Source organism: Haemaphysalis longicornis, unplaced genomic scaffold, assembly GCF_048455015.1.
Source record: "Haemaphysalis longicornis isolate Haplotype H1 unplaced genomic scaffold, Haemaphysalis longicornis Haplotype H1 scaffold_1, whole genome shotgun sequence".
Taxonomy (NCBI): Eukaryota; Metazoa; Arthropoda; class Arachnida; order Ixodida; family Ixodidae; genus Haemaphysalis; species Haemaphysalis longicornis.
In genome coordinates this window covers 476939998-476967339 of record NW_027526203.1, presented here as the reverse complement: position 1 = coordinate 476967339, position 27342 = coordinate 476939998, and the positions used below count along the sequence as shown (strand labels likewise).

The 27342-nt window shown below is 48.0% G+C and overlaps 1 protein-coding gene across 2 annotated transcripts in view; it reads right to left on the bottom strand.

Annotated features, from left to right (window-relative positions):
• The window catches only part of LOC144156297 (WD repeat-containing protein 11-like), a 76353-nt gene that overhangs the window by 31198 nt on the left and 17813 nt on the right, over window positions 1-27342 (bottom strand). The window contains exons 9-15 of one of the 2 annotated variants that reach the window (XM_077688249.1): window positions 23477-23658; window positions 21613-21790; window positions 12355-12439; window positions 10669-10851; window positions 10404-10512; window positions 4435-4547; window positions 4251-4377 (exon numbers count right to left, since the gene is read on the bottom strand). In XM_077688249.1, coding sequence (XP_077544375.1) covers window positions 4251-4377; window positions 4435-4547; window positions 10404-10512; window positions 10669-10851; window positions 12355-12439; window positions 21613-21790; window positions 23477-23658 — 977 coding nt within the window. The remainder of the gene's footprint in view (window positions 1-4250; window positions 4378-4434; window positions 4548-10403; window positions 10513-10668; window positions 10852-12354; window positions 12440-21612; window positions 21791-23476; window positions 23659-27342) is intronic. The other variant, XM_077688250.1, reaches the window with a different exon arrangement.

Here is a 27342-nt window from a genome sequence, read left to right as displayed (position 1 = left end):
AAAAATCTGTAAGGTGGGGACACAAAAACGACAAAGTTTAGCTTACACAGTCAAACCCGGTTATAACAAACAGCGGGATTTAATGTGATTTGTTTGCTAGACGAACGAGTTCGATATAACCAAACCCGCTTATAACCAACTTCAGTACCAAATTCGTCATAACCAATTTGAACAGTTGATTGAAAACGCGACAACAAAAGAAAGGCCATGCAGCTCACGGTGAATAGTAATCTACTCTAAAAGAAATTCGCTGCAGGAAGTTTACGCCTATTTGCAGTAGGCAGCTGCTCGCACACACTTGATCCCGTGGCACGCAGCTGCCAAACAGCAGTGCTGCAAAGCGATACTGCAAAAGGCGTGGATTGCTCCCGCTGCTGCCTTTCACGGAAGGGCGGGTGTGCAGCGCGAATGCCCAGGGTAGCAGCTAACACAGAATCACGTTCGCGGGCGTTTGGTGACTGATCGCGCGCGCTCAGAGTTCAATATATTCAATGTAAAAAATGTATATCCAATATATCCAATTCGATATATCCAATGTTATAAAAAATACATTTTACATGCATAATAGGAGAGTATTCTTTCATTGAAGCGTTTAACACGCTGACGCAACGCAGACGATGAGGCACGCCGTAGTGGAGGGCTCTGGATTAGTTTTGACCACCTGGGGATCTTTAACGTGCGCCGAAATCTCGTACACACGGCCGTTTTTGCTTTTTGCCTCCATCAGAAAAGCGGCCGCCGCGGCCGGGAAACAAACCCGCGACCTCGTGCACAGCAGTGATAATAGGAGATTAACTTTCAGTGTACGGTGTAAAGCATAATTCACTCTACCCGAGTTTGTTATACTCGGGTTTGACTGTATACATATTATAAAGCCCATTGTCTGGTGGCAGGCTTTGTTTCACTCTCAATCGCAGTCCTGGTGCAGACAAAAGGCCCCTGCAAGTGAGTGCATCATATGGTATATGACAGCACCAGCAGCAGTACTGCTGCTGCTGCTGGCTGGCTAGCCGGTCACCAGCTTCACTAATCGCCCCTCCAGAACGGGCACTTTCTATGCCTTCTCCCAGATGGCAGCACCATATGGGAGTGGTTGGCCGGAGCCCAGCCGGTGGGGCTCACTTTTTACCTCGCGACATGCTGTTTAGTAAGAAAAGTTCTCGGACGAGCTGGTGCATAGTTGTTCCAAACACTAGAGCGTGATAAACACGACACAAGAGAAGCACGAAGGGACAAGCGTTTGTCTCGTCCCGCTTCTCTTGTGTTGTCGTGTTTATCGCATGCTAGTGTTTGGAGCATGGAACCAGTGCTGTTTATTAATGTAACGAAAAAACAGCAAATAAAAAGTAGGAAGGAACTGCTAGCTTTACTTATTTCTAAACAAGTGCAACACTATTACTGAACAACACCCAAAACAGCTACAAAATATGGGATCTTATAGGTAACACAAAAGTGTTCCTTTGGTGAACCCTAAAGTGTTATGAAGATGAGAATTTTTATAGTTCACTTCCATGAAAAACAACAAGCTCTGCGGCTGAAAAAGGAACCTGTGGCTTCGTGTGTAGCAGTACGATGCCTCAGTCGCTGAGCCACTGGGGCAAGTCCTTCGAAGTACCGTATTTACTCGCGTAATCCTCGCACTCGCGTAATCCTCGCACCCCTAATGTGAGCCACCAAAACTTGAATTTTTTGGTTCCTCGCATAATCCTCGCACCCCCAACTTTGCAGGGGCGAAAGTTGCCTGCTCGCGAAACCCGCATGGTGCACGCGCTCTCCAACGCGCGCCCTCCCCCGCCGCCTCTCCGTTCGGCGGAGAGCGCTGTGTATCCAAGGCCATCCAGGCGCCCTAACAACCTGCATGGCTACTCCCTAACAGGCGCCCAACACGCTACTCACACTGTCCTTGAGCCGGTTCGCGGTGTTCGCGCACGGTGTTCGCGCAGCCCGCTGTCGTGTCGTCGTGTCGCCGTCGTGGTCCCGCCGTTGAGCGGCAGCAGTCAGTGAGTCACTCGCGTCAGTGGTGGATAGCTCGCTGCCGTTTTGAGAACTTTTTGATCTAATTGTTTTGTGCTTGGTGCCACTTCGCCATGGGGAGGAACGCCAGCTACACTGCCGCTTTCAAATTGAAAGCGAAAGAGTACGCGATCGAACACGGCAACCGTGCCGCAGGCAGGCACTTCGGCGTCACCGACTTCAACGTGCGTTACTGGAGTAGGGCACGCACATACGACGACGAGATAGGGCGCGCTCCAGAAAGCAAAGGCGGCAATTTCATGATCGCTGATCGACGGGAGACTGTTTACGTTGTAAATAGTAAAATAAAAAGAAATAGCTGCTGTTGGCAACACTGAGCTTACTTATACAAAAAACGACCGCTACATTTAGCGGGATTGGCATAAGGCAAATTGGCAACACTGTGCACCGGATTTTTTTTTTTCCGCATAATTCTCGCACCCCTAACTTTGCATTGACTTTTCCGAAAAAAAAGTGCGAGGATTATGCGAGTAAATACGGTATTGGGGTGCACACATTTGCGGTATTGTCTGTTTTCACAAATGCGCCAACAGGCTACGATGGCTGGCTTAATTAAGCTGCATGGCTGCATGTGCACAGGAACGAGTGATAGAGATGGAGTGTCTGACATAGTACACGGAAGCCACCGAGGCTCCAGTGCAGCATGGTGTGCACCAGCTTGGCTAGCTGAAAACACGGCCGTGACTGTGGGAAAGGGTGCGCAATACACGCATATGCTCCTGCATAGCCATTACCGAGAATTGCACTCAAGGTGAGCTAGTGCACAAAACTTAGGTGGCTGCAGCTGTACACCAGGAGGTAAAAGGTATAGCTTGTATTCACTGGCATGGCGAGCAGGCCGGCAACCATGTGTGTCGCCTTAGCAATGGGGACGCACATGAGGCCGTCTTACCGAGCTCAAAAGCATTACCTCGACGTCAACTACTGTTTTGTACACCGTTCTACAGCCTACCTGTCACAAAACACGAGTGAGTCGTCGGCACAGGTCACCTGATTGCCAGCTGCCGTGTTTTGCCATCGGCCACAGATTGCTCAGCTCTCGGCGAACACTTCCATTTCAGCCGTTCGGCCACTCGCTGATAGATGTCGCTAGTCTTCCAGCTAACAATGCACTCACTGCTACGTTACTGCCGTGTCTCAATCAGCGTGGGCGTGAAGGTTCACAATTTCTGGGGAAGCATAATTTGGCTTCCGTACTGAGTGACTCTGCCATGCGCAATGTGCAGGCACACCTGTGTCTATATCCACACTCGCAGGCAACTGCGCTGCAGCGTAGGCATTCTCTGTGTCGTGCCGCTTTTCGCAACCATGGTTCCATTCGCCGGTGGTGATGCAGAGTTCTCTAGAGCAAGTAAAGAATCACCACAAAACTTCATTGCTATTATTCATGTCTGTTGACGTAACGGCCGAGAATCGGGTGGTAACGCCACAGATGCCGGATGCCGGGGGCTGTTTTTTTATCTGCGAAATGCAAAGCATGCCCAAACACGGTGGGTACAGTCATGATGGTTTTCAGTGTTGCCAAGAGAAGAAATCACCCGCTACACTTTTATGTGAATACCACCGATTAAAAGGAAATTATTAAAAGGAAATCCTTACATATCCCATCCTTGCATTTATCAGATAATCTGGTCATAAGCTACATGACAACAATAATGTGACGGCATTGAAATCACCAAAATCTTCTGTATAACTTTATTGCTTAATTTATCTGGTAAACACCAAACTATTTTTTACTTTTTTTTTCTTCAAAAATTGCCCTCTGTGCCTTGTGGCCCTTGTGTGAATCACCAGCACCCAGATTTACAACGCTACTTGTTAAAACCATGTTCTTAAAACTACATGGCAGCATGCAGCCGTGTTCTTTGCAGCAACAGAAGTCTATTGGAAAGCCAACAGACATCCAAATGTTTTCAGTGGGAGTCCTGTTTTTTTGTTGTAGTGCCTCAACGCCAGCACTTCCAGAAAACCTTTACGGGCCAAAACGAATTGCTTGCTACACAAAGCTTTGTCTGTACTGAAGTAACTACTCCTTTCCTGGATTGTGGATAACGAGCACTTATATTACGAATGCATCACAGCAGTTCATTCAACTTTGTCAGGTGCAAGCATGGGGGTATACCACAATATACCACAGTAACCTTTCATTACAACCAGCTTCGACTGGCCGCACCAGAGCGCTCACGATTGGAGCCTGCCCTCCCGACGACGGGTACCTCGGGGGGATTGCGGGTGCAGTCCCGAACGACGTTCCCTTCGACGCTGAAGTAGTACAGCTGCGCCTCAGCGTCCGTGAAGACGAGCTGCTCCCGCAGCAGGGGACTGGCGTTGGGCTGCTGGCCCCTGCGCACAAGGACAGTCAGTGGGCCCTGCAGCCCTGCCCTGCCGCCATGCACTCACAGCTGCCGCTCCAGCAGCTCAGTGGCTGAGCCGGCAAAGATGGGCTCCACGTCCCTGCCAGCGCTGGACAGCTGGCGAAGCTGGGCCTTGCTGCTCACCAGCGGGGACCACTCCTGGTGGGGGGGGGGCAAGGAGGCAAGGCCGGTTAGGGACCACCCCGCACAGCAATGGGAGGCCCAAATGCCTCCGGTGGCAGGGCGTGGTCCTGTCGTACACGCCCTCTGGGCTCAAAAATGAAAACCAAAGCTGACAATTTTAAAGCAGTTCTACATAATTACATACCTTGCGCTCAAGTATTTGAAGCGTTGTTTCGGATTGCTGGGCCCTTAAGTATTCGCCAAAGCAATGAAAAGGGAACAAAAAGTTTGGTGGGAGTACGAATTTGGTGGGAAGGAAAACGAATGAAGCAGTAGCGACTCACCAGCCACTCTCTCGCCAAGACCTCAAAATGTACCAGGGGACGGGTCTGTACAATGGGTGGTCACCACCCAAGATCACTGCCCAAGAAGCATGACTGCGCGATTGCAGTGGTGCATCTAGTTCCATCTGATCGTACCACCTGAATGGTAACGTGCCGCTGACACACGTCTTTAGCATTCCCCCACAAATACGCCACTGCTGATGACGTGTAGTGCAGAATTTTAAAGTTTATCAATTTTCTTTTTTACCTTCCTCACCTAAAAACATCTTTCAGGGCTCGAATGAAGTTGAGTGAGTCGCCATAACAAGGTCCTTTCAATCTAAATGCAGTTGTATTTTGTTTTCATAGTCCCTTTAAATTTAAATGTAAACAAATACAGTACGCCTAACAAAACAAACAAAAATCAAAACTGTAATTTTCATGTAAAAACCAAATAAAGCACGTTAAATTTATATATATATATATATATATATATATATATATATATATATATATATATGTAAAACTATGCTTCCGCATGTTAAGTATAATTTGGACTACCAGTGCCTCTTCAATGAAAGAGGCCCAGTGAGCCCTTGGCATTTTGCCTCCACTGGCATATGCCGTTGGAATCTACGACCTCATGGATGATGCAGTGGTACCAAGAAAAAAACTGCCGCAATAATTGGTTTTGTTATGTGAATTCACCACTGACATGACCGAGCAGGCTAAAATCATGAAAGGTTAAACAAAACCGTGATAATACTGGATTAACAGTCTCCTTAGTGGAAAATGTTTCCCACACTGTATGGTGGTGTGAAGAGAAGGACCAGAAGAAAAGTTAGTCAAAGGACCGGATGCTGTAGGAGTGTGAATGCTACAGGTGTGCAAATATCAAATTTGGGACTGTGAATACAAATATTAAAAACTGACTGCAAATACAGTTAAAACTCGATCTAACAAAACCCTCTCTTACAAATTTTCCGATCTCACGAACAAATTCTGATTCTCCCACAGCTGCTTATGCGGCTCAATGCTTTCACAAACTTGAGCTAACGAAGTAGTCTCAGCGCCCTTCGCGATTTAACGAAGTATTTCGGGAAACAGACACCTTGACGAAAAGAGCAATTTTGAATGTGTTTCATCAGAATGCCACGAGGATTGTTGCGGCACGTCGAAAAAAAAAAACGAAGCATCTACTTTCGTGTTTACGGAGCTCCCAGAGGTTGACGTCAGAGGATGCTGACGACCCAGAAACTGCTGAAGCTCCTGTGCCCTCTCCAGGCCAGGATGGATGCTATTGATTTGCTCAGGTGCTTTGCTGGGGCGGAAAGTTGGGCAAGTTGGTACCGGGCAAAGCAGTAGCATCTGTCCCATCCGCATTCTTCTCTGTGTCTGCATTTTCTTTTTCTTTTTTTTTTGCACTAGGAAACATCACTTACACCACTTTGCTAGAGCTTTCGAAGGAACCCAGGATGCACTTGGTGCCATTGAATGCTAAGGAAAGTCTGTCTGCCCAATGCTAACCAAGCACACGCAGACAAAAATTGCAAGCTTTTTTTCTTTTTTTTTTTTGCCAGGACATAATTTCGTTTCCCCCTGAACCCCTAGCGTCTCATTCTTACTTTCACTGAGGGCTCCTAGATTACTGCCAAGTTATCGGCAGGCGAGTGCCGCCGCAATTATGGTGTCATGGTAGCTGCTGGAATGCACCTGGCTGTAGGCGTCCAATGGATGGAATCAACTGCTTGTAAAATGACAGTCCCGACTGTACTAAGTTCTCGATGTAACGAAATAATTTGCGGTTCCCGGTGACCTCAGTAGATCAGGTTTTAACGGTGGAATCGAATAAAATATTTCACAGAAATCCTAAAACATAACTACAAAAAAAAAGATAACTAGGGTAATCAAGAAATCTCATTGTTAAGGACTAAAGCTTTATTGAAAATGGTGCAAAAATTAAAAAAGAAAATTGAAAAGAAGATGACAAAGCAGTGGAACAAAAATTTGGCATACACCTCCATGAAAAAATGCAGGTTCTTCAACATGCTGTGAATACAGGCAATATGTATGTGGCTGCAGTCCCTCCAGTGATGGAAAAGAGGCTACGCATGCCATTATAGTAGTTTTCATGCTCTCACTGCAAGCATTGCTGACAAGTAATAACTCTTGATTCCTGACTCGTGCCGCCACACTGACAGAAAACATTTCGACTAATAATTTTTACACAAGTAACATGGTCGCTCCATCTCCCCCATTAGTGCAACCTGAAGCGTCGTCTCGCAAACAACCTGTGAAAGGAGAAGTTGACTCACTCGCCACGGCAAAAGGTGGGGGCGCTGATTATGGGCAAAGAAAGTGCCTTGCTCCTTCCCACACCACCTCGTGTGAAGATTGCATTCTTTCTACTCTAGACACTTTTACCCTGCTGTCAGCCAGTCAACATGCGACCTCGATTTTTTTGTTTTCTAAGACTGCTGTCAAGTTTACTAGCCTGTGGATGAATTACACTAGATGCGATGCCTAAAAATTGTTGTGTGCCACATTGTAAATTGAATGCCTCATGAAACCCGGACCTGTGCTACCATGAGCTGCTGTCGAAAGAAAACCTCCGGAATGCCTGGCTGCGGAACATTCCCCGACAAGGGAGCGACAAGGGCAGCCAGTGGCAGCCAAGCTCCAGGACTGTTGTGTGTTTGTTTCCCTTTACCGCAAACAATTATAAGGTAGGAATGATGCAACTTTCTGCTTTCAACAACCACGCCGACTCATTTTCCGCCCTGTCCAACTTACATGTCGCTGTCTTGTTCCAAGGAGCGCCAAACTCTGCGTTGCGTCCCATGTGATGCATGCATGCAAGCGAGAATTTCAGGAGGACCAGCATTAGCGGCAGGTGGGAAACAAGCAAAACGCCCGTCTAGAAAAAACCCGACGCTGAACGCGCAGCCAGTGAATACCAGACGCAAGAAAACGTAGCTTCAGGCAAGCCTGTGGATGGTCAGGAACACAGCGGATTGAGAACTGAAGAATGCCAGACGACATTTGACCTGGTTGGATACATTGAAGAGACGAAAAGAAATGCACATTATCTTGAAGTGAAAGTGCAGAAACTAAATCAACGGCAAACCTGTGAAGAATTCAGAGGCATTTTAAAGAGCGATTAGATGCGGTCGCTCGAGCGCCCCACACCACTTCGCGGCCGAAGCCGCCGGCCGTGCCGCATACAGCAGGCAGGTGGTTCCGCACCAGCGTCAGAACACCTGTGGCGTACGCAGCGCGTTTTCATGAGCAGAAAACAACAGCCCGGCCGTTCCCGGTGAAAGAAGGACAAAGAGGGGAGAGAGAGCCCGTATGTCGCCGTTGCTTGCTTGCTCGGCAGTCGGGCACCTTGCCGGTTCGTTCACATCATCTGCTGGGACGCGCAGGTCCGTTCGTAACAGCCGAAATTTTGCCCATTGCAAACAATGCAATTTCGCTGGGACTTCTCAGAAATTCGTACCATCCCGAAATTCGTATCACCCAGAATCGTATCATTGAGATTCCACTGTAAATAATGTGCACCTGGAACTATTTATGTACTATGATTACTGCCAATTGTCCAATTCATATTGTCCAATGGCAACCTGTGTGCTGTGAAAATAAAGTCACAGCGATGCGGAAATTCCGGTATAAATAAGCTAAATAGTGCAATCCCACTAAACGTGGGGTCAGATGTTAAAGACCATGTCTCTACTCCACGTAAATACCGTATTTACACGATTGTACGTCGACTCGAATTTAGGTCGACCCCCAAAAGTTGCATCTCTCTCTCTCTCTCTCTCTCTAAAAAAAAAAAAAAACCCCAATGCGAGCGCTGCCTAAAGAATAGAATCGTATTACAAGAGAAGCTATTCCGTCAACCCACACGGTGGCTCTACCATCAATGATCGATGCTCCCACAAGAGCCGTGCGCTTGCGGTATGCGCAGTAGATGTTAAAAAAGAAAAGCTTTTGAATAAGCACCCGGAATAACCATGCGCTGTGGGTTGAGCGGGAAGAACACATTCGCTGCAAGACGACAACCATCGAAGCAACCGGCAGCGGCCACTGCCGCGCAATACCAAAACAAACATGGCAGCTGACGGAAGTGGCTGCGCGATTTACTTTTGAGCGACTAACCTTCAACCATTGCATTCGTAAGTGTACTGAACAATGTGATGTGGTTTTGGCTACATTAGTGCCGCGCATTGAATCAAGGGATTCGCAAATACTGATTTTGTTTATTAGGGACATAAAACGCTTCTTGACGCGTTTTTGCACGCGTTTCGTGCGCATAGGCGTTGCACGGGCGACTTTTTCACGCCCGCGTCGACGATTCCGCGCGCGCGGCAGCTTCTAAGTTATTCTCGTTGTACCGGTTCTACATCGGTATGACGCGTGACGAGCGCGGCAGTGGGAGGACCCTGACTTCTTGCCCCAATGGGGAGGCGCGCTCTTCATGGCGGCAGTTAGAAAGCGCTCGGGACAGCCGGCTGGCGCCGCCGGAGATGTTTAGGCTTACCACGGTGGCGGATATTTGATTGGCGCTTTCCCTAGCGGCGTGGGTGATGTTTTATAGTGTCGTTTTTGACCACATTATCAGCTCCTTTCCTGCACGAACGCCTTCGTTTGTGCCTTCAGCGATATCTTAAAGAGTGGTTAGAAGCGGTCGCTAGAGCTACGCGCACCTCTTCGCAGCTGGTGACGCCACCATGTTGCCGCCGCCGATCGCGTAGCGCGCAGCATACGTCAGCGTGGCGCATTCTTGCGAGCAGAAAACGCCCCATGCGGTTCACACTTTCGACCATAACCATGGGAACGAGGGTGCAAAGCTGTCCCCACCTCGTAGCAGCCCCGATTTCTCGTTTCTCTTGCCATTACTAGCGGTAGACGGTTCGATTTCGATTCTCAGTCGACCCCCCAACATTTGATCGTCAAATCTGAAAAAAAAAAAAAAAAAGGGTCGATTTACAATCGTGTAAATATGGCATGTGACTGCAGCCTGTTCAGCAGGGCGTCTCAAGGAAAGCATGACAAAGCGCAATAATACTACAGCCGAACCACGTACAACTGCTAGCACAGACGGCCCATTGTGTGGCTGCTTTTCGAGTAGCCGCAGCCGTGTCCCTGATGGCGCTTGCCACAGGCGATGCGGCAGAGGGAAAGAGAACTACTGCTCTCACAAGCGGAGAGGAGCATTCGGCGGGCTGCATCAAACGGGGGAGGTTGAGCGGCCGTGCAAGTTGTGTTCCACATCCGTTAGCATACACCAGAGTTCACATACACAAGTTAGGCTTTTTTGCACAGCTTCGCTGTCGTGCAAAAAAAGCCAACCCAAAATGTGAAGTGCTGCCTGAAAGTTTAAGCTGTGCGGCAGAGCCAACTTTAATTTCGAACATTCCAAACCTTTTAATGCTATAAACAGTAAAATGGCGCCGTAAATCGCACTGAATAGCAAACACTATATGTAGTTTCAAGCATTGGCGCACCTCTTGGCTGGATGCCCACGATCACAGAAGTGGCCCCCTTTCGGCCCTCAGTGATAGCTCACCAATGCTGTGACACAGGGAAAACTGTCTGGCATGGTCCGCAGGAGTGTCAAGCTTCGCAGGTCCCACAGTTCAAATGGCTGATCTTTGAACAACACCACAAAGTACTGCCTGAAACGAGTGGCACACACACAGGCATTACAATCCCTCTAGTGTCTGTGCGTTGCGAGCCTCAGCCTTCCGGGCTGTCATGCACGGCTTTCAGCCAGCCTCGAACAGGCAACTCAGCCAGCTAAGCTAACCCGGCCCCGGTGGCTGGGAACTCACTTGAGGTGCGACACCTTGATGCAGGTGATGGGCGACTCCTCGTTGAGCTCTGCTCGGATGTGCTGCACCTTGCCTGACAGGATGCTGGTGTGGACTACCTCGTTGCGCACCTTGCTGCCCACCGTGATGAGGTTGGCATACGCAAAGGACAGGAACGACGTCAGGCTCACCCACTCGATTCCCCTGCAAACGGGCAGCACAACTACAGGCGGGGTTGCCACCAGAAAGGCTCGCTCTGCTGCACATGCTGCCAGTCGGTGGATTAATGCCAAAACTGGAATGTAGTTGCACCTGGAAACAATTTCTTTTACCTTTCGCGTAAACTCCATGAAACTTATCAGTCTTGTTGCGGCTTCCCCCGATTTCAACTGTCCAATTATTTTAAAGTCAGGGTTATTGCGGCAATGAGAGATTATCCACAATTTCGAGGTTTGGCAAAAACTGAAATCTTCATATTTTCTAATACTAGTATGAGCACTGGCAAGTGCAATGTAGCAAGAATTTTTTTTTTATGCATCACTTGGAAGCGGTTTTGCAGCTTGCTGGATTCGGGAATGCGAAAGGTGGCACCAGTAGCACTAATGGCAACAGCCACCCTTTCAAACACCCGTGAAATGTAAACTGTAAACGCCTGGTGCTAATATGGTTTACACAGTTTCTCTATTGAAATCAAGTTGCGAAAATCCTTCCAGTGACACTACAGGCTGAATAACTTTTCATTTCAGGCGAAAGATCCCGCATTTTGTAGCCCTCTTCAGTTTTGTTTGACAGCTGAGGATGCCTTAGAAATAAAGCATAGAAATTTCTCTCTGCATCTTTCCTTCGCATTTTTTTATGGCAACCTTAAGGGGGGGACATGGCTCTTAAAACTATTTCTTTTAATTTTTAAGTTAACTCTGTGAAACTTGTCAGTCTTGCTGCTTTTACCCAACTAATTTCAAAAATGCCATTATTTTATGAGTAATGCCCGAGATAATGAGAGATAATTTTATGAGTAACCCGAGATAATGAGAGATAATTAAACCATTTTTGGAGGAACAATAGACAAAACAGTGTTGGTCACAGCCCTATAATCTTTACATTTTCCAATACTATGAACACTGGTGAATGCAATAAGAGAAGCGGCTTCTTGATGCACCGCTTGGAACTAATTTTACAGCTCATTAAACTTGGGTGTTTCAAATGGGCACTCGAAATGGTTCCTTGCCCCTGGTGCCACCAAAGTTTAATGAGCTGTAAAATTAGTTCCAAGCCGTGCATCAAGAAGCAGCTTCTCTTATTGCATTCACCAGTGTTCATAGTATTGGAAAATGTAAAGATTACAGTGCTACGACCCATACGGTTTTGTCATCAGAGTACAGTTACATAATATTACACCATAATATTGCTGCGAGCCAGGCATTGGGTTTGTTTATGCTTTGTTTGTGCCGACCGGCTGCGCTGGTCTGTGTTATCCGTGTGCCAAGTGAACGCCGGTGTTCCGTTCTCTATTTTTATTAGCTACTCTGATGAAGGCAAGTCCCTTTGCTGCTATGCGAGTAAAACTGGTGTTATTGTTCTTGCTGTGACTCCAACTGTTTACTTATCACCCGCACGCACACACACAGTGGCTACCTATGGTGAGAACTTAGTTGAATCAACTGCACGTAATTACTACTTTTGAACAGATTTGAGCGGCTAACTCACCTTACAGGTGTAGCATGCAGGTTTAACTCTTTTTCCAATGTACCACAGGACAGGTCAAACACCTGCACAGTTCCTGTTGAGTTGCCTGAAAAGATGCAATACCTTCAGGCTTTTTTCTGCTCAACTGCAACCATTGGCACACTGTTTCCTGACACGCCATAAAAAGGGATAAGGATTCAGCACACCACTGACACTGTTGATGTGAGCTAACACTGGAACCGGTATTTATTTCACCAGTCCTCAGAGAGGAAAAAGATCCAGTAAAATGATCCCTGGCAATACCCTCACTCTAAAAGACAATGTTATGCAGTCAGGACACAGCTCATTTGAACTTGCCGCAAAACATTAAAGCAAGTTTGTGAAAGATCAGTGCCCTAGGCCATTCAATTTGGAATAAAACTACCGTATTTTCCGGTCTATAAGTTGCACTTTTGTATAAGTCGCACCCATAGAGTTAATAGTCGAACCCCCCTCAAAACGGCAGTTTTTCAAAAAAAAAAAAAAAAAAAAACATATATATATAAGTCGCACCGGTGTCTAAGATGCACCAGCATACAAAACGCACTTGTTAATCAGGTAAACTCCCAGTGGATTAGTTCGTTAGAAAGTGCAGCGAAAGTATATGGTTGTGGCGGCCGCCGCCTCTGAACGCTTCCCCCGGTAATCAGTGCTAGACACGTGCATCTACCCTCCAAAGTTTAGACAGAAATAACTTCTCAAAAATGGTTTAATTATACACACAGAAGGCATGTACTTACAGACGGCGTTTAGGCAAAACCATCAAAGCCTTCTTCCTCCGACTCGCCAATAAATAATTCATTCGTTTAGACCATAGAGCTGCGTCTCAACACGCGCTGACCTCACGCAGCACAGAGGCACCTTTTCGAGCACGGACCACGCACGGCCGCCATGTACCAAATTTATTCCATACATAAGTCACACCGGTAGATAAGACACACCAACAAAAATTTCAGAAAAAAACCGCGACCTATACACCGGAAAATATGGTATACATGCCTACACACTGTAGTGAAAATTTGCAGAAAAATAAATTCCCCAAGTGATGCACTTGGCAATAGCCAGCTTGCACTTTGCAAACCTTTTCTCGCCTTTCTCTTTCTACAGTTACAAACATGTTGCGACGCAGTAAAACTGAAGGACAGCTGAATTAAAATGTGCAGAGCTGAACAGCGAGGTTTACATGCAAACATTCAGACATTCTCAGCTTAAAAAATGTTACGTGTCTGAAAACCTACGCTGAAACATCGTAATTCACTATTTAAAAAAATGCAGTTCTTTGCAAGAATCCAAAAAAGGTACTTCTAGAAGTGCTTTCCTCGCTGATTAAAGAAGAAGAAAAACAGCAGCACTGGAACTTTCCCCACAAAAACAATGGCTAGACAAATGATGCATTGTTTCATTTGCCATTAAAGTGAGCATAAGTGAAAAACGATTATCTTCCAACTAGTTTAATTAGAAGCGACAAATGTGAATTTGTAGTTGCAAAATATGTAACCATCCGCCCCGAACACTGCAATGAGAACTCGGACGGATGTTTATTAGGGGTGTGCGAATATCAAATTTTTCGAATACGAATCGAATACGAATATCTAGCTTCGAATATCGAATCGAATATCGAATAATTTAGGGGGAATGTGGCTCTAGAAATCAACTTTTTGATTTTTTGTGAATTTTGATTACAATTAGCGCAGCAACTGGACTAGTGCTTCTGTGATAACACCATAAAAATTTCTAAGTAATATTTTGAAAACTTTTTATTCATAAAATTTTCTTTCTGTCCACTTTGCACCGAGCTTAAGCGGCCTATAAAACATGATAGAAAACTTGTTCAAAGTGCTTCGCATTCCCATATGAATGGGCGAGGTCATGGCAGTCTTACGTTGCGCAAGAAAGCGATGTGGCTCGACCGCATCGCGCCGCTCGTATACCGCTACATGTCATACTTTGTTTATCCCTGACATGGTCCGCCAGGTCGCTCCCAAGAATAAATCTAAAGTCACAGGCATAAATTGCAACTACTGGCGTTCAATCGTGCCAGGTTGTGCAGCCAGTGATGCACCAACGCGCAGCGGCTACACCGTGCGCGCCGAAGCTGTTGACGCGTCGGTCCTTTCTTTCCCAAGGCTAGCGAACCTACTGTCAAGCTTAGCAATACCTAAGCGTGAAAACATCTCAAAGAAGACGAAAATTTTACTGCGCGAACCGCTGCAACAAGCGCGCACACCGCATTTCACCCTCCAGGGTAAAGTCACGCGCACCACGAAAACCGTTCGGTGATTGATCCGCCTTTCGAGCCACGCAACTTCCCGTATACCGCTTGTGATCTTAGGAATTGCCATCGCTCTAATGCCCGTGTTGAATACCATAGAAGATAAAATGATCGAACAGAAACTTGTACGAGCGAGGCAGTGCAAATGAACCTAGAAACACGCACCACACGGTTCAGGCGGCCGCCATCTTGCATTGCCGCCGCGACGCCCAATCAGGGGGGCCGTTTCAACGCGCGCCGACTGGAAGGCCAACCACGCTTCAGCATCTATTTCTGCCTTCGTTTGTGCGCATTTCCTTTCCTGCCATTCGTGAATTTGGGAATGAACGGAGATAAAAGACACGGCAAGATCCGGAAATAGGGTCACTCGGCCGGTCCAATGGTACCAAACAGCCACGCCCGGTGGCACCTTTGCGTAGATACAGCGCTCCTAAAATTGCCGTTTTTTTCGCCCATTTCCGCTGACATTTTCTCACCGCAGCTGGCAAAAGTATTCTTTATACCACTTTGCTATGGTTTTCGGCGGACAAACTTTGCAAACACACAGGATAAAAAACAGAGAAGCCGAATATGTGGCTTTAATAAAACCATGTTGTGGTCCCTTTTCTGAAATTGAAAGACATGCCGCCCCTTAAAGTAATCAATCCAAATATTCGATAATAGCCGATTATTCGAACCCGTTCGAATATTCTAAATGTTTCGAACTGATAGTTTTCGAAGCGAATACGAATATAACATATTTATTTTTGAGTAATATTCGAAATTTCCGAATATTCGCACACTTCTAATGTTTATTTTTACGACGCACATGCAAGAGCTTTGACAAATGCAGAGCAATTCTCAAGATGCCAGCCAGGGCCTAGGGAACTGCGAGAAGCAACATCTTCCAGCAGTAGCTCCAGATCTGGAACCAATGCACAGCACACCAGCAGAAAAGTACTCAGTTCAGAGTTCCTCGGGTTTTTCGATGAGCCCACCTCTGAGCAGTTCATTTCTCCACCAGCTTCACGTGGGTGTGGCAAAAAGTGGCTTCCCGTTGCGGGAGATATGTGCACGCTCAGCTCGCAGGGCCCTCTCCCAATGCGTGGCGGCGGTCCGTGGGCCACACGGGGGCGTGACGTGGGTTGCCCGTATCGGGGGTCGCTCGGGTGTCAGGCAGCTGGGGCGCTTAACCCAGGTACGATGCTCGCTTCGTAGTCTTCGCTTCATACCGGGGTTGCTTTTGCATGCCGCACCCTCTGACTTTGCGCTCCCTGCTGGCACGGGTGATTTGAGTAGTTATCGGTAGCTCAGCCAGTCTGGTCCACCCTGGTCTTTGCCGGAATCGAACACCCTCAGCACTTCAGTGGCTTGTGCCGTTGGAAAGACAGGTGTTGATTCCCCGCCCCGCACAGTTGGGCTCTGTGGCTTGCCACGTACGCCCGGCAGGTAACCCCTTTCTTGCCCCAAGGCTAGGGGCGTTTTACCACAGCTGTTGTTGTGTTGTGGCACCCCACGCATTAAAATGCAGTTTTGCAATGCCATGTCGTCCTCTCAGAGTGATTGCAGATGCGTGGCAAGGGCCAACCCTGTCTTACGGCTTGGCTCTCTCGAACCTGCGGTGGGCATCTTTGCAGCCAGCGCAGCATCAGATGGGATAGTCCCATAAAGCTAGTGAAGTAAAGCCAAAACTGCGACAATCGGTCTTCCTCTATCAGCCATGTCCTCTTTTCTCCTTCTTTGTGTGTGTGTGGTTCCCTCTGCACGAATCAAAGACACAAATCCAAGGGACCTTAGTGCCATTTCCTCATGTAATAAATACATCCTCATATTGGTCACCAAAATTTTGGACGTTTTTCTCCTCTGCAGCTGTACCTGTACACTGCCCTAGATACTGCGACTCCATCTGCACTCACTCCCCGAGCCCTCTACAGCCCCCACTGAGCCACGGGCACGCTCGGGGCTTTGCCTACTTTACAATCACCCTCCTCTGTCTCATCCCTTGGCCCACTCTTTAACTACTAGGTACTTGCAAACACATCACTGCAAACGCGGATGGGATCCCCATTGTCCCAAGCATACAGCTTCAGCTAGCTACCAAAATTTTTGTTTCACTGTTTTGCCACCTTGTCTAAATCGTTCACTTTCTTGTCAAGCACCAGTACACAAACACACGTTTTAAATGCAGGCTGCCCATGCTACGTTTGTTTGTTGTTGCAAGGTCCCTACAGGACTGTGCTCACTTGCCACGGGCGTTGTACACACTGCAACTCGTGGAGGAGCTGCTCCGGAGCCGTGACGGATGGCTGACGCCGGTGTGCTAGGTGGTGTTGCTGAATGCCCAGTATCACTCGGAGCTCAAGGGGGTTTCTTAGCATGGACATGTTGCGGCGGCATCTTGGTCATCTTTGACGCATTTCATGTCTTCCCGCTATCAAGACTGAAAATTTGGATGGACCCTTCGGTTCCATAACCTTTAGAGGATGGCGGAAGGAGAGGTCCCCCTCGAACCTGACATTTGGTCTCTCGATGCAGACTCTATCGCCCACAGCTATGTTGGTCTTCTTCGCTGCCCGACGCCTGTCAGCATACATTTTGCTGTATGCTTGCATCTGCTTAACTCTGTTCCTCAGCTAACGAAGTTCTTCGAGTGGGTCAGTGAAGAATGACCGAGACGGGTGACCAACAATGCCTAAGCGAGTTCGAGACAACCTCCCATAAAGAAGCAGCGCTGGTGCAACCCCAGCCATGGCATGCGGTGTGCAGTGATAGACACCTAAGTAGTCTGTCACGGCTTCCTGAACTTGTCTGTGCTCCAAAACTGGATGAAGTTCTCATGTACACAGTTGAATCGTCCCACCGGTCCATTTACCTGAGGGTGACATACTGAAGAGTGTGTCAAGCGAATGCCATGCTCTTGGAGAAACAAGGCCACCTCTCGGGAAGAAAATTGAGGCCCACTGTTCACGACCTCTTCCTCTGGGTATCCCTTGTGGGAACATACCGTATTTACTCGGGTAATGAACCCACTTTTTTTCCGGAAAATTCAGCATGAATTTGGGGGGAGGGTTCATTATGTGGGAAAAAAATTGCAAGAGATTTTTAAAAGTTGAAATTTCATACAATAAAGTTGCCAAGAGCAGCGCTGTCAGAGCCTTACCATTTTCGTAAAAACACGTAGGTAATTATGTAATGAAATTTATATTTTATTCATCGTCCCCCTTCGCCATGGAGCTTCCCTCCTCACTGAAGTCGCTGCGGCCGCACTTTTGTTGTCGGCACCGTCTTCCGTGCCGTCAAGGCACTCCAAAATTTCTTTTCCAACACCGGCAAACTTCCCTTCTTTGGGCCCAAGAAACACACGGCGACCACTGTTCACCACCCAAAAACCTCTCGTTTTCGCCCGTAGCCTACACACACTGGGTCAACACTGAAGTGCCACACCACTGCACCATTTCCATGTGCAGCGCACGCTCCGCCACCGCAGTTTAAAACGCCGCGCAGCAGGACCACAAAAAAAGGTTGGAACACAGCTGAACAACAAAACCACGGAGCGTAATGGCAAAGTCGCGTAATAGCAAGAGCAGAGGAGTACGGAGTACGGAGCAGGAGTAATCTTGTTCGCACGCCGGCGGAACAAGATTAAACATCAAATAGCAGGGAAGGAGTGCAGAGTAAGTTTGGTGCTTTGTTCGCACGCCGCAACGTTTTTATGGCGCAAGGTTTTTGTTTTGCATTCAACAGGTGGCGCACCGCAAACGCGCAATTTTTAAATTCTAAGCCACGGCATTCGTGCTAACGTCTCTGGCTACTGATGAAATTTGTTTTTCTTGGAATGCATTTTTAGCATTTCTGCGCGTACTGTAGCACGATATCAAGTTACTGCGATTGTCTACAGCATCAGCAACCATGCTTAAAAGAAAAACATATTACCATCGCATTTTTTATTCAAAGAGACAAAAAAGTAAATTCTCAACAAGAAAAGTGGGGGGAGGGTTCATTACGTGAGTGGGTTCATTATGCGAGTAAATACGGTACTTGACGAAAAAGCTGGTGACTGCCCTTGTCATGACCTCTCTGCTGAAGTTCACCTCGGGCCATTTCGAGAAGTAATCAACTAGTGTGATGGCGTATCTGCATTCCTGTGGAGCTTTCTCAATGTCAATGGCCAGCTTTTGCCTTGGGTGGTCAGGTAGCGGGACTGGTTGGAGGAGAGAAACAGTGATCTTGGTGCTTTTATCTGCACTTCGGCATACGCTGCAGTTCTGTCTGTATGGCACTTTCTACTTGCTGATCCATACCTGGCCACCAAAACCATTGTTGCAGCTGTGCCTTCGTTTGAACTATTTCAGGATGCATTTCATGTGCTATGGCAACCACCTGATGCGAGAGCGACTGTGGAACAACAAGTCGTTCTCCAAGCAGGAGTAAGCCATTGAGGACAGACAATTCTTCCTGCACAGTGAAGTATGCCTGAACTTCCTTTGAAATTAACTTGCGCATAAGCCAAGACGACACCATGTAGCCTTTGACGCCTTCCAAGATGGTGTTGTCATGCCTGGCCTGCTCAAAATCCTCTTTGTCAATGCACAGTGGCTCGACAAGGGGCGCAACTCCTTCCTCAAAGGAAGTGTCTTCCTGGGGCAAGAGTCTGCTCATCGATGGTAGCAGAAATTGGCAGGCACACAAGCGTGCCTGCGACCCTGTTTTCCAACCCTTTTTTGTACTCCACCTCGTAGTTATATCGAAGGAGTTGTTCCAACCACCTTGCAATTCGAAAAGGTTGTCGCCCTGTGCTCTGGGTAGGCAGCAATGTCAGTAATGCACGACGATCCGTTTGCAGCGCGAAAAGTGGTCCCCATAAGTACACATGCCATTTCGCACATGCCCAGACGCATGCTTCCCGCTCAGCAGGAGAGTGCCGCCTCTGTCAATGTTCTTGATGCGACTGTGTGAATGTGCTGGCCTGCAAAACTGCACCCAACCCATACACAGAAGCATCAGTAGCGACAAGGACTGGGGATCGAAAAGGGGCAATACTTTGGGCGAGGCCAGAAGCGCTTGATAAAGCTGACTGCATCCCAGTCCAAGGGAGCCGGCAGCGCATAGGCTCCACTTCAGTAGCAAGGTGTGGGACATACTATACGAGGCCCATGAAGGACTGAAGCGTCGGTATTGGGGCATGGACGAGTGTGCCAACTTTTGTTGCAAGGTGTGCTACTCCTTCAGTACTGACGTCATGTCCGAGGAAAGACAGTTCCTTGGCATCCAAGACGTATTTCTCGTTTAACTTCAACTCAGACCTCGAGATGCGCTTCTTCAAAGTTTCTTATGTGCTCCTCCTCCGTCTTTCCCAGTACAATGACATCGTCGATGTAGCAAAGAACGCCTTTGCAGCCTCGAAGAATTCCGGTCATTAGCTGTTGAAAGGCTACAGGGGCTGAAGAAGGCCAAAGCAGACCCTCTTGAATCTAAACAGTCATTCATCGGTTAGTAGTGCTAATGCTGTTAAGTCTCTAGTGTCAGGATGATGAGTAACTTGACAATATGCTGAGGCCAGATCTAACTTGGAGAAATGCTGTGCTCCCTTCAGGGCATGCAGAAGCTATTCTGCGTAGGGAAGTGGGAAGTTATCAACCAGCACAGCCCTATATAGAAGCCCTACACACACTAAAGCAAAGATATTGGTATTTGAAAATACTGGATTTGATTCAGTTAGTTTTTACTATTCCATTTGATTCACAGTCGAAAATTTGACATTCACACACTCTAATTGAATCCTGATACGACCGGTAAAATCCCAACAGGTCATGCGTACAGTCTGGGTGAAAAGTTCCCAGGCTCTCATCACAGAGGATTCAAAGCGGGAGCCCAAATCTAATATTTCTCCACAAAGCCGACTGAACCATTTCTCATTGTTACTGACCGAAATTATGGTACAGTCGACTTCACTCATAACGATACCGTTGATAAAATAAATCGCTTATAACGATGAACAGCTATCGCACTGTCCACTTTTGTATGCTTTCTATGGCAAGATGAACCGCTTATTACAATCCTCTAGTGCCACGATATCAAATCCGGTTACAGCATGCACCGAAAATGCGAGCTGCCACCGGCTCTCCGCATCGACGGCATGCACCGTGAGCCGTCAATCACAATGAGCCTCGCATCCTTTCCACCCCTCAGAAAACGAGTCAACAGTGCTGCTTATGAGGAAGTGAGACGGGGAGGAAGCAGTCTTCCTTCCGAAGCCCCCTCCCGGCGCCACCGCTTTGGCATCGTCCCAGTGCCCGCTCGTGATATCGTGGCGCCGCTCGCTCACGCATTTGCTTGTTGTCAAGTGCGCACTGCTTTGAATTTGACTGGCACCTCTTCCAAGTTTCACAACTGGCTATATTTTTGCCTCTTCAACTGCCTCTGTTTTTCCGCGAAAGGGACGTCTAGGCCGATGCTTTGGAAACGTCTGAGTGCATCACTGAAGAAGCGATCATTGCATGGATGCGTGCTGCGGACAGCAGTGACAGTGATGACTCTGACGGCGCGGTTGCGCAGCCTACTGAGGTAGCGTCTTCGCAGGAGGCCCAGTGCATGATACAGTCCCTCAGGGACTTCGCTTCTGCCAAAGACCTTTTGCTCAGCTAGGTGAAGCACCTATAGATGCTCTTGAAAAAGGTGTGGTAGCTTCGCGTGTGCAATTAAACAAAGCTGACAGACTATGGCTTCGTTTCCGCAAATAAGCAATAGTACGACCTTGCCTGCATGCGAATAAAATGTTTTGAGCTCTGTTTCATCTTTTTTTTCACACCCCGCTTATAGCAATCATCGGTTATAACGATGAAATTTCCTTGGATATTGTTGTAAGTGGACTAGACTAGTTACAAAGGACGATGAACATGTTATGTGGAAACTGCCTCGCATAGATGGTGAACGTAGTGGAGTGGGGTGCCTCAGTATCATGACGCATCCCCCTTGTACAGCCCACATACCCACGGCTAGCAGGGGCCTGTAGGTGCTCCAGTTGCCAAAGGTGACCGGCGGGCACATGCGGGCCAGGTGCGGCCCGGCAGCCAGGGCCTCCAGGAGCCCCGCTGTGAGCAGCCGCAGGGGCCCCCGACCTCCCCAAATCTGCGGGGACAGCCGGTCGGGCGACGCCGGCCGCTGCTGCTGCACCACAGGGCAGACCACAGAGAGGGGCTGTCGAGCCTCGGGCTGGCCAAAGCCGGGCAAGAAATACGGTTGGTTCAGGCGTGGCAGCCAGCAACCAACCGGCACCACGGTACAGGCACATGACTGCCTCGCCGGCAGCTACAGTGCCCGTTGGTTGCTGGGTGACACGCCAGAACTGTGGCGGGACAAGCTTCCCACAAGCACGCACCCTGCCAACTGCGAACCACACATACGCGTGAATGACCCTCGGGCTTTATTCACCTCTGCATGTACAATGTAGACCGCTAATAATGTATCTCACGGGAGATGCAAAAATCTATAGTGCAAACACACGCACGAATCCAACCATATTGCAACCTATCTTTCAGTCATTCTTTGCCTATCATCAATCAAACGAACGTTGCTTAAACACAGAGGGATGGTTTTTATTTCGTCTTTTTTTCTTCCACATCACCCGCTGCTGCTTTGTCTAGAGCAATTTGAGCTCATTTTGTATTTTTGAGGGAGCACTTCTGCGGTAATTTCCTGGCGTCTGGAAAAACAGACGCCGCAGGGAAAGACAAAGCCTGACTTAGGCTGGCAAGACAACCCTGCATTCGCAAGGTCGAAGGCGGCTGCTCGTACAGGTGGTAAAAACAGCTGGCGTTGTGGCTCGCTATCTCCAGATGTTTGAAAAGGAAAAGGGCAGTTGCTTATCTGCCCAATGTTCCAAAAGAAACAACTTAGCACACCTGCGGGGGCTTGCTATCTTCAAAGGTGCGCCAAGATCAAGGGCAGTGGTGGTTATCACGTGTGCGCAAACGGAACACACAAACTAAAGGGTGCCTATTTTTTTTCTTTTCTATGTTCAAGTTAGAGGAGAACCAGGAGCGCACGATGTCTGATTCCATCTTTTTTTTTTCTTTTCTTTTCTGTGACCCTAAAACGATGCCCCAGCTACGATGGTCGATCAGCAGACCTGCCAAAAAACCGCACTTTAACGGTATTGTGCTTTGGGCAACCGTGTTTTAATTAAGCGGTATGCTTGTGCATTGAATGGTGTGCGAGGCAAACCAGTGGTCACAAACCACCGCATTATACCCGGTCCAGCACTTTGAGTGGTTACGTTATAAATGGTAAAGGCCCTGAGGGTACTCTAATAAATAAATATAGACGGTCTACTCTGTATAGTGCTTAATTCGGGGCATGAGTGGTGCCCTCTGCCGGTATGTGCACACGCTACAAGAACAAACTGTAAAGCTGCCAGATGCTGTGTCGGACGATTCTCGGCTTACCTATGCTGTCGTAGCCCACCAGCTCAGGCACCACTAGCTCAATCAGCACTGCTCCCTTTTGTTTTTGCATTGCTTTTGCTTTCCCCCTGGCAAACCCTTGTGCCTTTCTAGATCCCACAGCATTCATGCCACTGCCCCAATGCTGCACACATTGACCCCCAAGAGGGCCAAGTTGGAGAATGAAAATGGCACAGAAAATGCACCAGACTCATATGTGGAAAGGACGTTACCTTCACATAAAACAGCGAGCCAGTGATGATGCCCTTTGGCAAAATTGCAAACACACAAAAACGTCTCAATAAAATCTGCCACCATGGGAAACCTGTCTCCTTCTTGACGAGTGCTCAGGCACGGCAGCCTCCCCGAAACCCTTTGCCTGCAGCCGGCCTGACAGGCCCTGGCGACTGACCTTCCCGGCCGGGGCCAGCTGGAGGAAGACGAGGCGGCCGTCGGCCAGCAGCAGGGCCACCCGGGACTCGCTGCGCTGGCACACGGCCATGCCGGACACCCGGCACTGCTTGCTCAGCCGCAGGGCCTCGGACATGCACTGCGTCTCGTAGCTCACCAGTCCTGACCAGGCCTGCTCGAGCTCTGGGGGTTGCAAGCGACAAAAAGGGGCCTCGCCAGCTGCTCAGGGCAAGGCCACTGCCCACAGCGCAACCAGCCGGCCGGTGCAAACGTGCATGCACGTGAAGCTTGACGATGCTCTGTGAGCAATTTAGCCGTTCTTACCATATTTTTTAGCAGCCTCTCACGCGTGTTTTTTAAAGGGTGTTGCACCCAGCGCATCTGTAGCAATACACCTTAGCAAGGACAACAAAGCACCCTTGGGCATGACAGAAAGCTGCCAATTCACGTGGCAGTACTTCCTTGCACTTAAAAAAAGAATCCTCTCCATGAAAGACTGTGCTACTTTAGCCGACAGTTACTGTGGGAAGAATTTAGTGCTGACGCCAACTTGCTTTACATACCACATTTGCAGGATTGCAACGCGCGCCTTTTTCTTTTTTTTTTTTTGCTAAAAATAGCCTTGAAATTTGTGTGCTTGTTACAATCAGGCTCAAAACCAAAATGGGCTTCAAAGAGGTCAGGAGCATAACCATGGACACTTACTTCTCTCGGAAACAATCTAAAATCGTCCGTCAGCATCAGGCGAGTACATTTTGGGGCGCCCATTCCTCAATGGGCCCACCTTAGCTACAGTGCATTAGAGATTCACTGTCCCTTAGCCAGCGGTTGCACATATTGCTGCTGCTGCAATTTACATCTCGTTTCAGTTGTTATGGTTTTTAAGGAATACCACTATGAAGCAACATTCTTCAAGTGCAAGGTAGTTTGACTTGCCGACAGCGAGAGGAATCAGGTGGCATCACGCACATTGGCGTCCTGGAGACAGGAGTGTGCAATTGGCGTGAACAAAGCCGCACCACATTTTCATGCAGGGCTGCACCGGCCTAAAGTACGGCCATTGCTGAGAACTTGAAGACACTTTGGCAGTATTAATAAAGGAGCAGTGAGTGAACCAATGGCCCATTACATCTGAAATTATCAAGGTCAAGGCACTTGAAATTTGAAAAACTCCAGTTCTAAGGTTTATGAAGTACAAGGTATTTTCACTGCCACAGGTGCATGTGTCAAATAAAATATTTTGAGCCAGGTACGTGGGGCCATGTTTTTACATCTGCGAGGTAGAACCGGTGTTAAATTATTTTTTTAATGTTCCTCACTAAATGTACCTGGATGTTACAATCAGGGGTACGTTAGAATCCTGCAAATGTGCTACTACAGGCAAAAAAACTTGTTTCCATTCCTTTTCGTTTGAATAGTGGTGGTGGTTAATGCTTTGCCTACAATTGGTGGCATGTGGGGCAGTAAGACACGAACCCCTAAATCAGCAGTACGGTGCACTTCGACACGAATCAGAATAACATACTATCATACGTAACAGAACATAAATAACTTACTATCCATTAAAGTGCTACAGTTGAGCCCACTTATAACGAACTTCACCGTCACGCTGAAATTGTTTGTTATACCCAAAGTTCGTTATAAGTATAATAAGCGTTTTGTGAACGTGAAAACACCGCATGCGGTGTTTTCTGACAACTGACGCGGTCACGGACCCTTCCTGGACGGCGCGCGGCGATAACAGGGCGCTGGCTGCAGCCATGAAACCAAGTTTGCTGCTTGCCCGCTGAACTACAACTCCCGGCCCAAAAAGAAGTTACACTGGTGGGGAAATAGCTCATAGTACATGCATAAATGTCCTATGAATTGTCGTTGGGGCCCTTGCGTTTCCTGGTCAACGGGTCGGCATTAATCTTGGAGCTCAGGGTCTTCTGTATTAAAAATTGTACAGATATTTGTCTTGGACAGATCGTACTTCTTAACCAAGTGGTCGTTTTTTTCTCCCTACATAGAATCATTCACAACTGCCAACTTTGCGATGTCCGAAGAGAACAACCGACGACACCTCAGTAGCACTCGATGCGCTTCAGTTTCATGGCATGCGTTTCAGGTTGCTTCGTGTTCTTGTTTTTTTTTAAAGCAAAGCTTTACTAATGTCGCAGAGTGGTTTCACCGTCACAAAAGATTTGACCTTCATTTGATTGCACCTGCGCCATGCCCTTGGCACACAGGGACTCGCCGGGCTGAGCTCTGCTGACAACTGCGTTTGCTAGCCGCCGTCGCCACCACCCCGCGACTCGTCGCGTGCATGAGAGCTTCGTAATGAATGAGAGCAAGGCGGGGCCGTCTTTTCTTCTCTGAGCATTGCCCGGCGTCTGGAGGCTTTGAGCCGCTGTTGGGAAATGGCTCCTGACCACCCCTCAACTCAGCGAGCTGCTTCACTGGAGAGGGCCCAGAATGACAAGGGTGCAAAGCTATCATCGAAGAGAACGAGCCATTCGGCTCAGAAAACACCGGAAGCAGGACCACAACCATAGACAGAGGCAGGCTTTGGACAAATAGCATAATAATTATAGCTAAATCAAAGATTAACCAAGTGAAATCAAGACTTGACCAGGCTAAGACAAGCTTTCGCTTTTCATATCCAGAGTTAGCCGAGCCAAGTCACAGCCTTTTTTTTTGTTGTTGTTTTTCACTCTTCCCTCGGCCAACTGAAGAGGAAACTGCGGGCGAGCATGAACGGGGACTGCCGAAATTTATGCATAGCTAATTTTTGTGGCCCTACAAAATCCGTCCCAGGTGTTGGCACACTGCCAACTCTGCGCACAGTGCCAAATTTGTTCGCCATTATCTCCCCTATTTTCTCCCATATCTCACTTCACCCTCTTCCGCCGTGTGCTCCTTCCATCCACCTGCAGACAAAGCTGGGGGCGCAAAATGGAACCCACAACGACGACATCCTTTTTTGTTTTTTGTTTACATTTTCTTTTGCTGGCTGCAATCAGTTCGGTTGGAAAAGGGCGAACCCCGTGCAGTTCATCTGACGGTTTGCGTTTGCGGAAAGCCGAGTGTCAATGCCAGGTGCAGTCGGGAGACAGTTGATCGTTCGCTGTACCTGAGATTCACCTTGCGCCAGTTTAATATATCTAAAATGAAATGCCATTGCCTCAATGCATCCTGCAACAATCATGCCATGTTCATTCGTTGTAACTGAGCGTTCGTCATAACTGCGGCCATTATAAGTGGGCTTGACTGTATTTCACAATCACTTAGGAATTTTTTTTAGGTGCAGAGTACCTTAGGACCGCACAATGTCCATCCGCGTCTATGCACATAGCATTTACAACCGCAAAAAAATCACACAGGCACCGGCAGGATTCGAGCCGGTGTCTGGTAGACCAGACAGAGTTAGTGTCAGTCGTCTTACCCATTGGGCTACGACTGTGAGTTAGTACCGAAGAGTAAAACGGCTTACTCCCTCGCCTGTAACGGTGCGGAGTACCTTAGGACCTCCCAATGTTCGTCCGCGCCCATCCGTGCGCACACCACCATCAAGCGAAAATCAAGCGGAAATTCGATATGAGCCGTGAGTTACAGTTTCATTTAGGGAATAATCAAGGTGCAACTCACAAGCTCAAATCGAATGACGGTCGGGACCCAAATCAGATGTCACTCGGGGCACAACTTTGTCATTTCAAGTCCCGTACTCCACACCCTCGCCATCATCCACGGAGTGGAGATGCTGCCATTTTTTTTACAAATGCTGCACTGCAACCTTTCATATGACCTCATCGATGTTACTACTTTACGCAGTAAAAGCGTTACCAAGTTTTCAAGCAATATTATAACAATTTCTTGGTACCAACT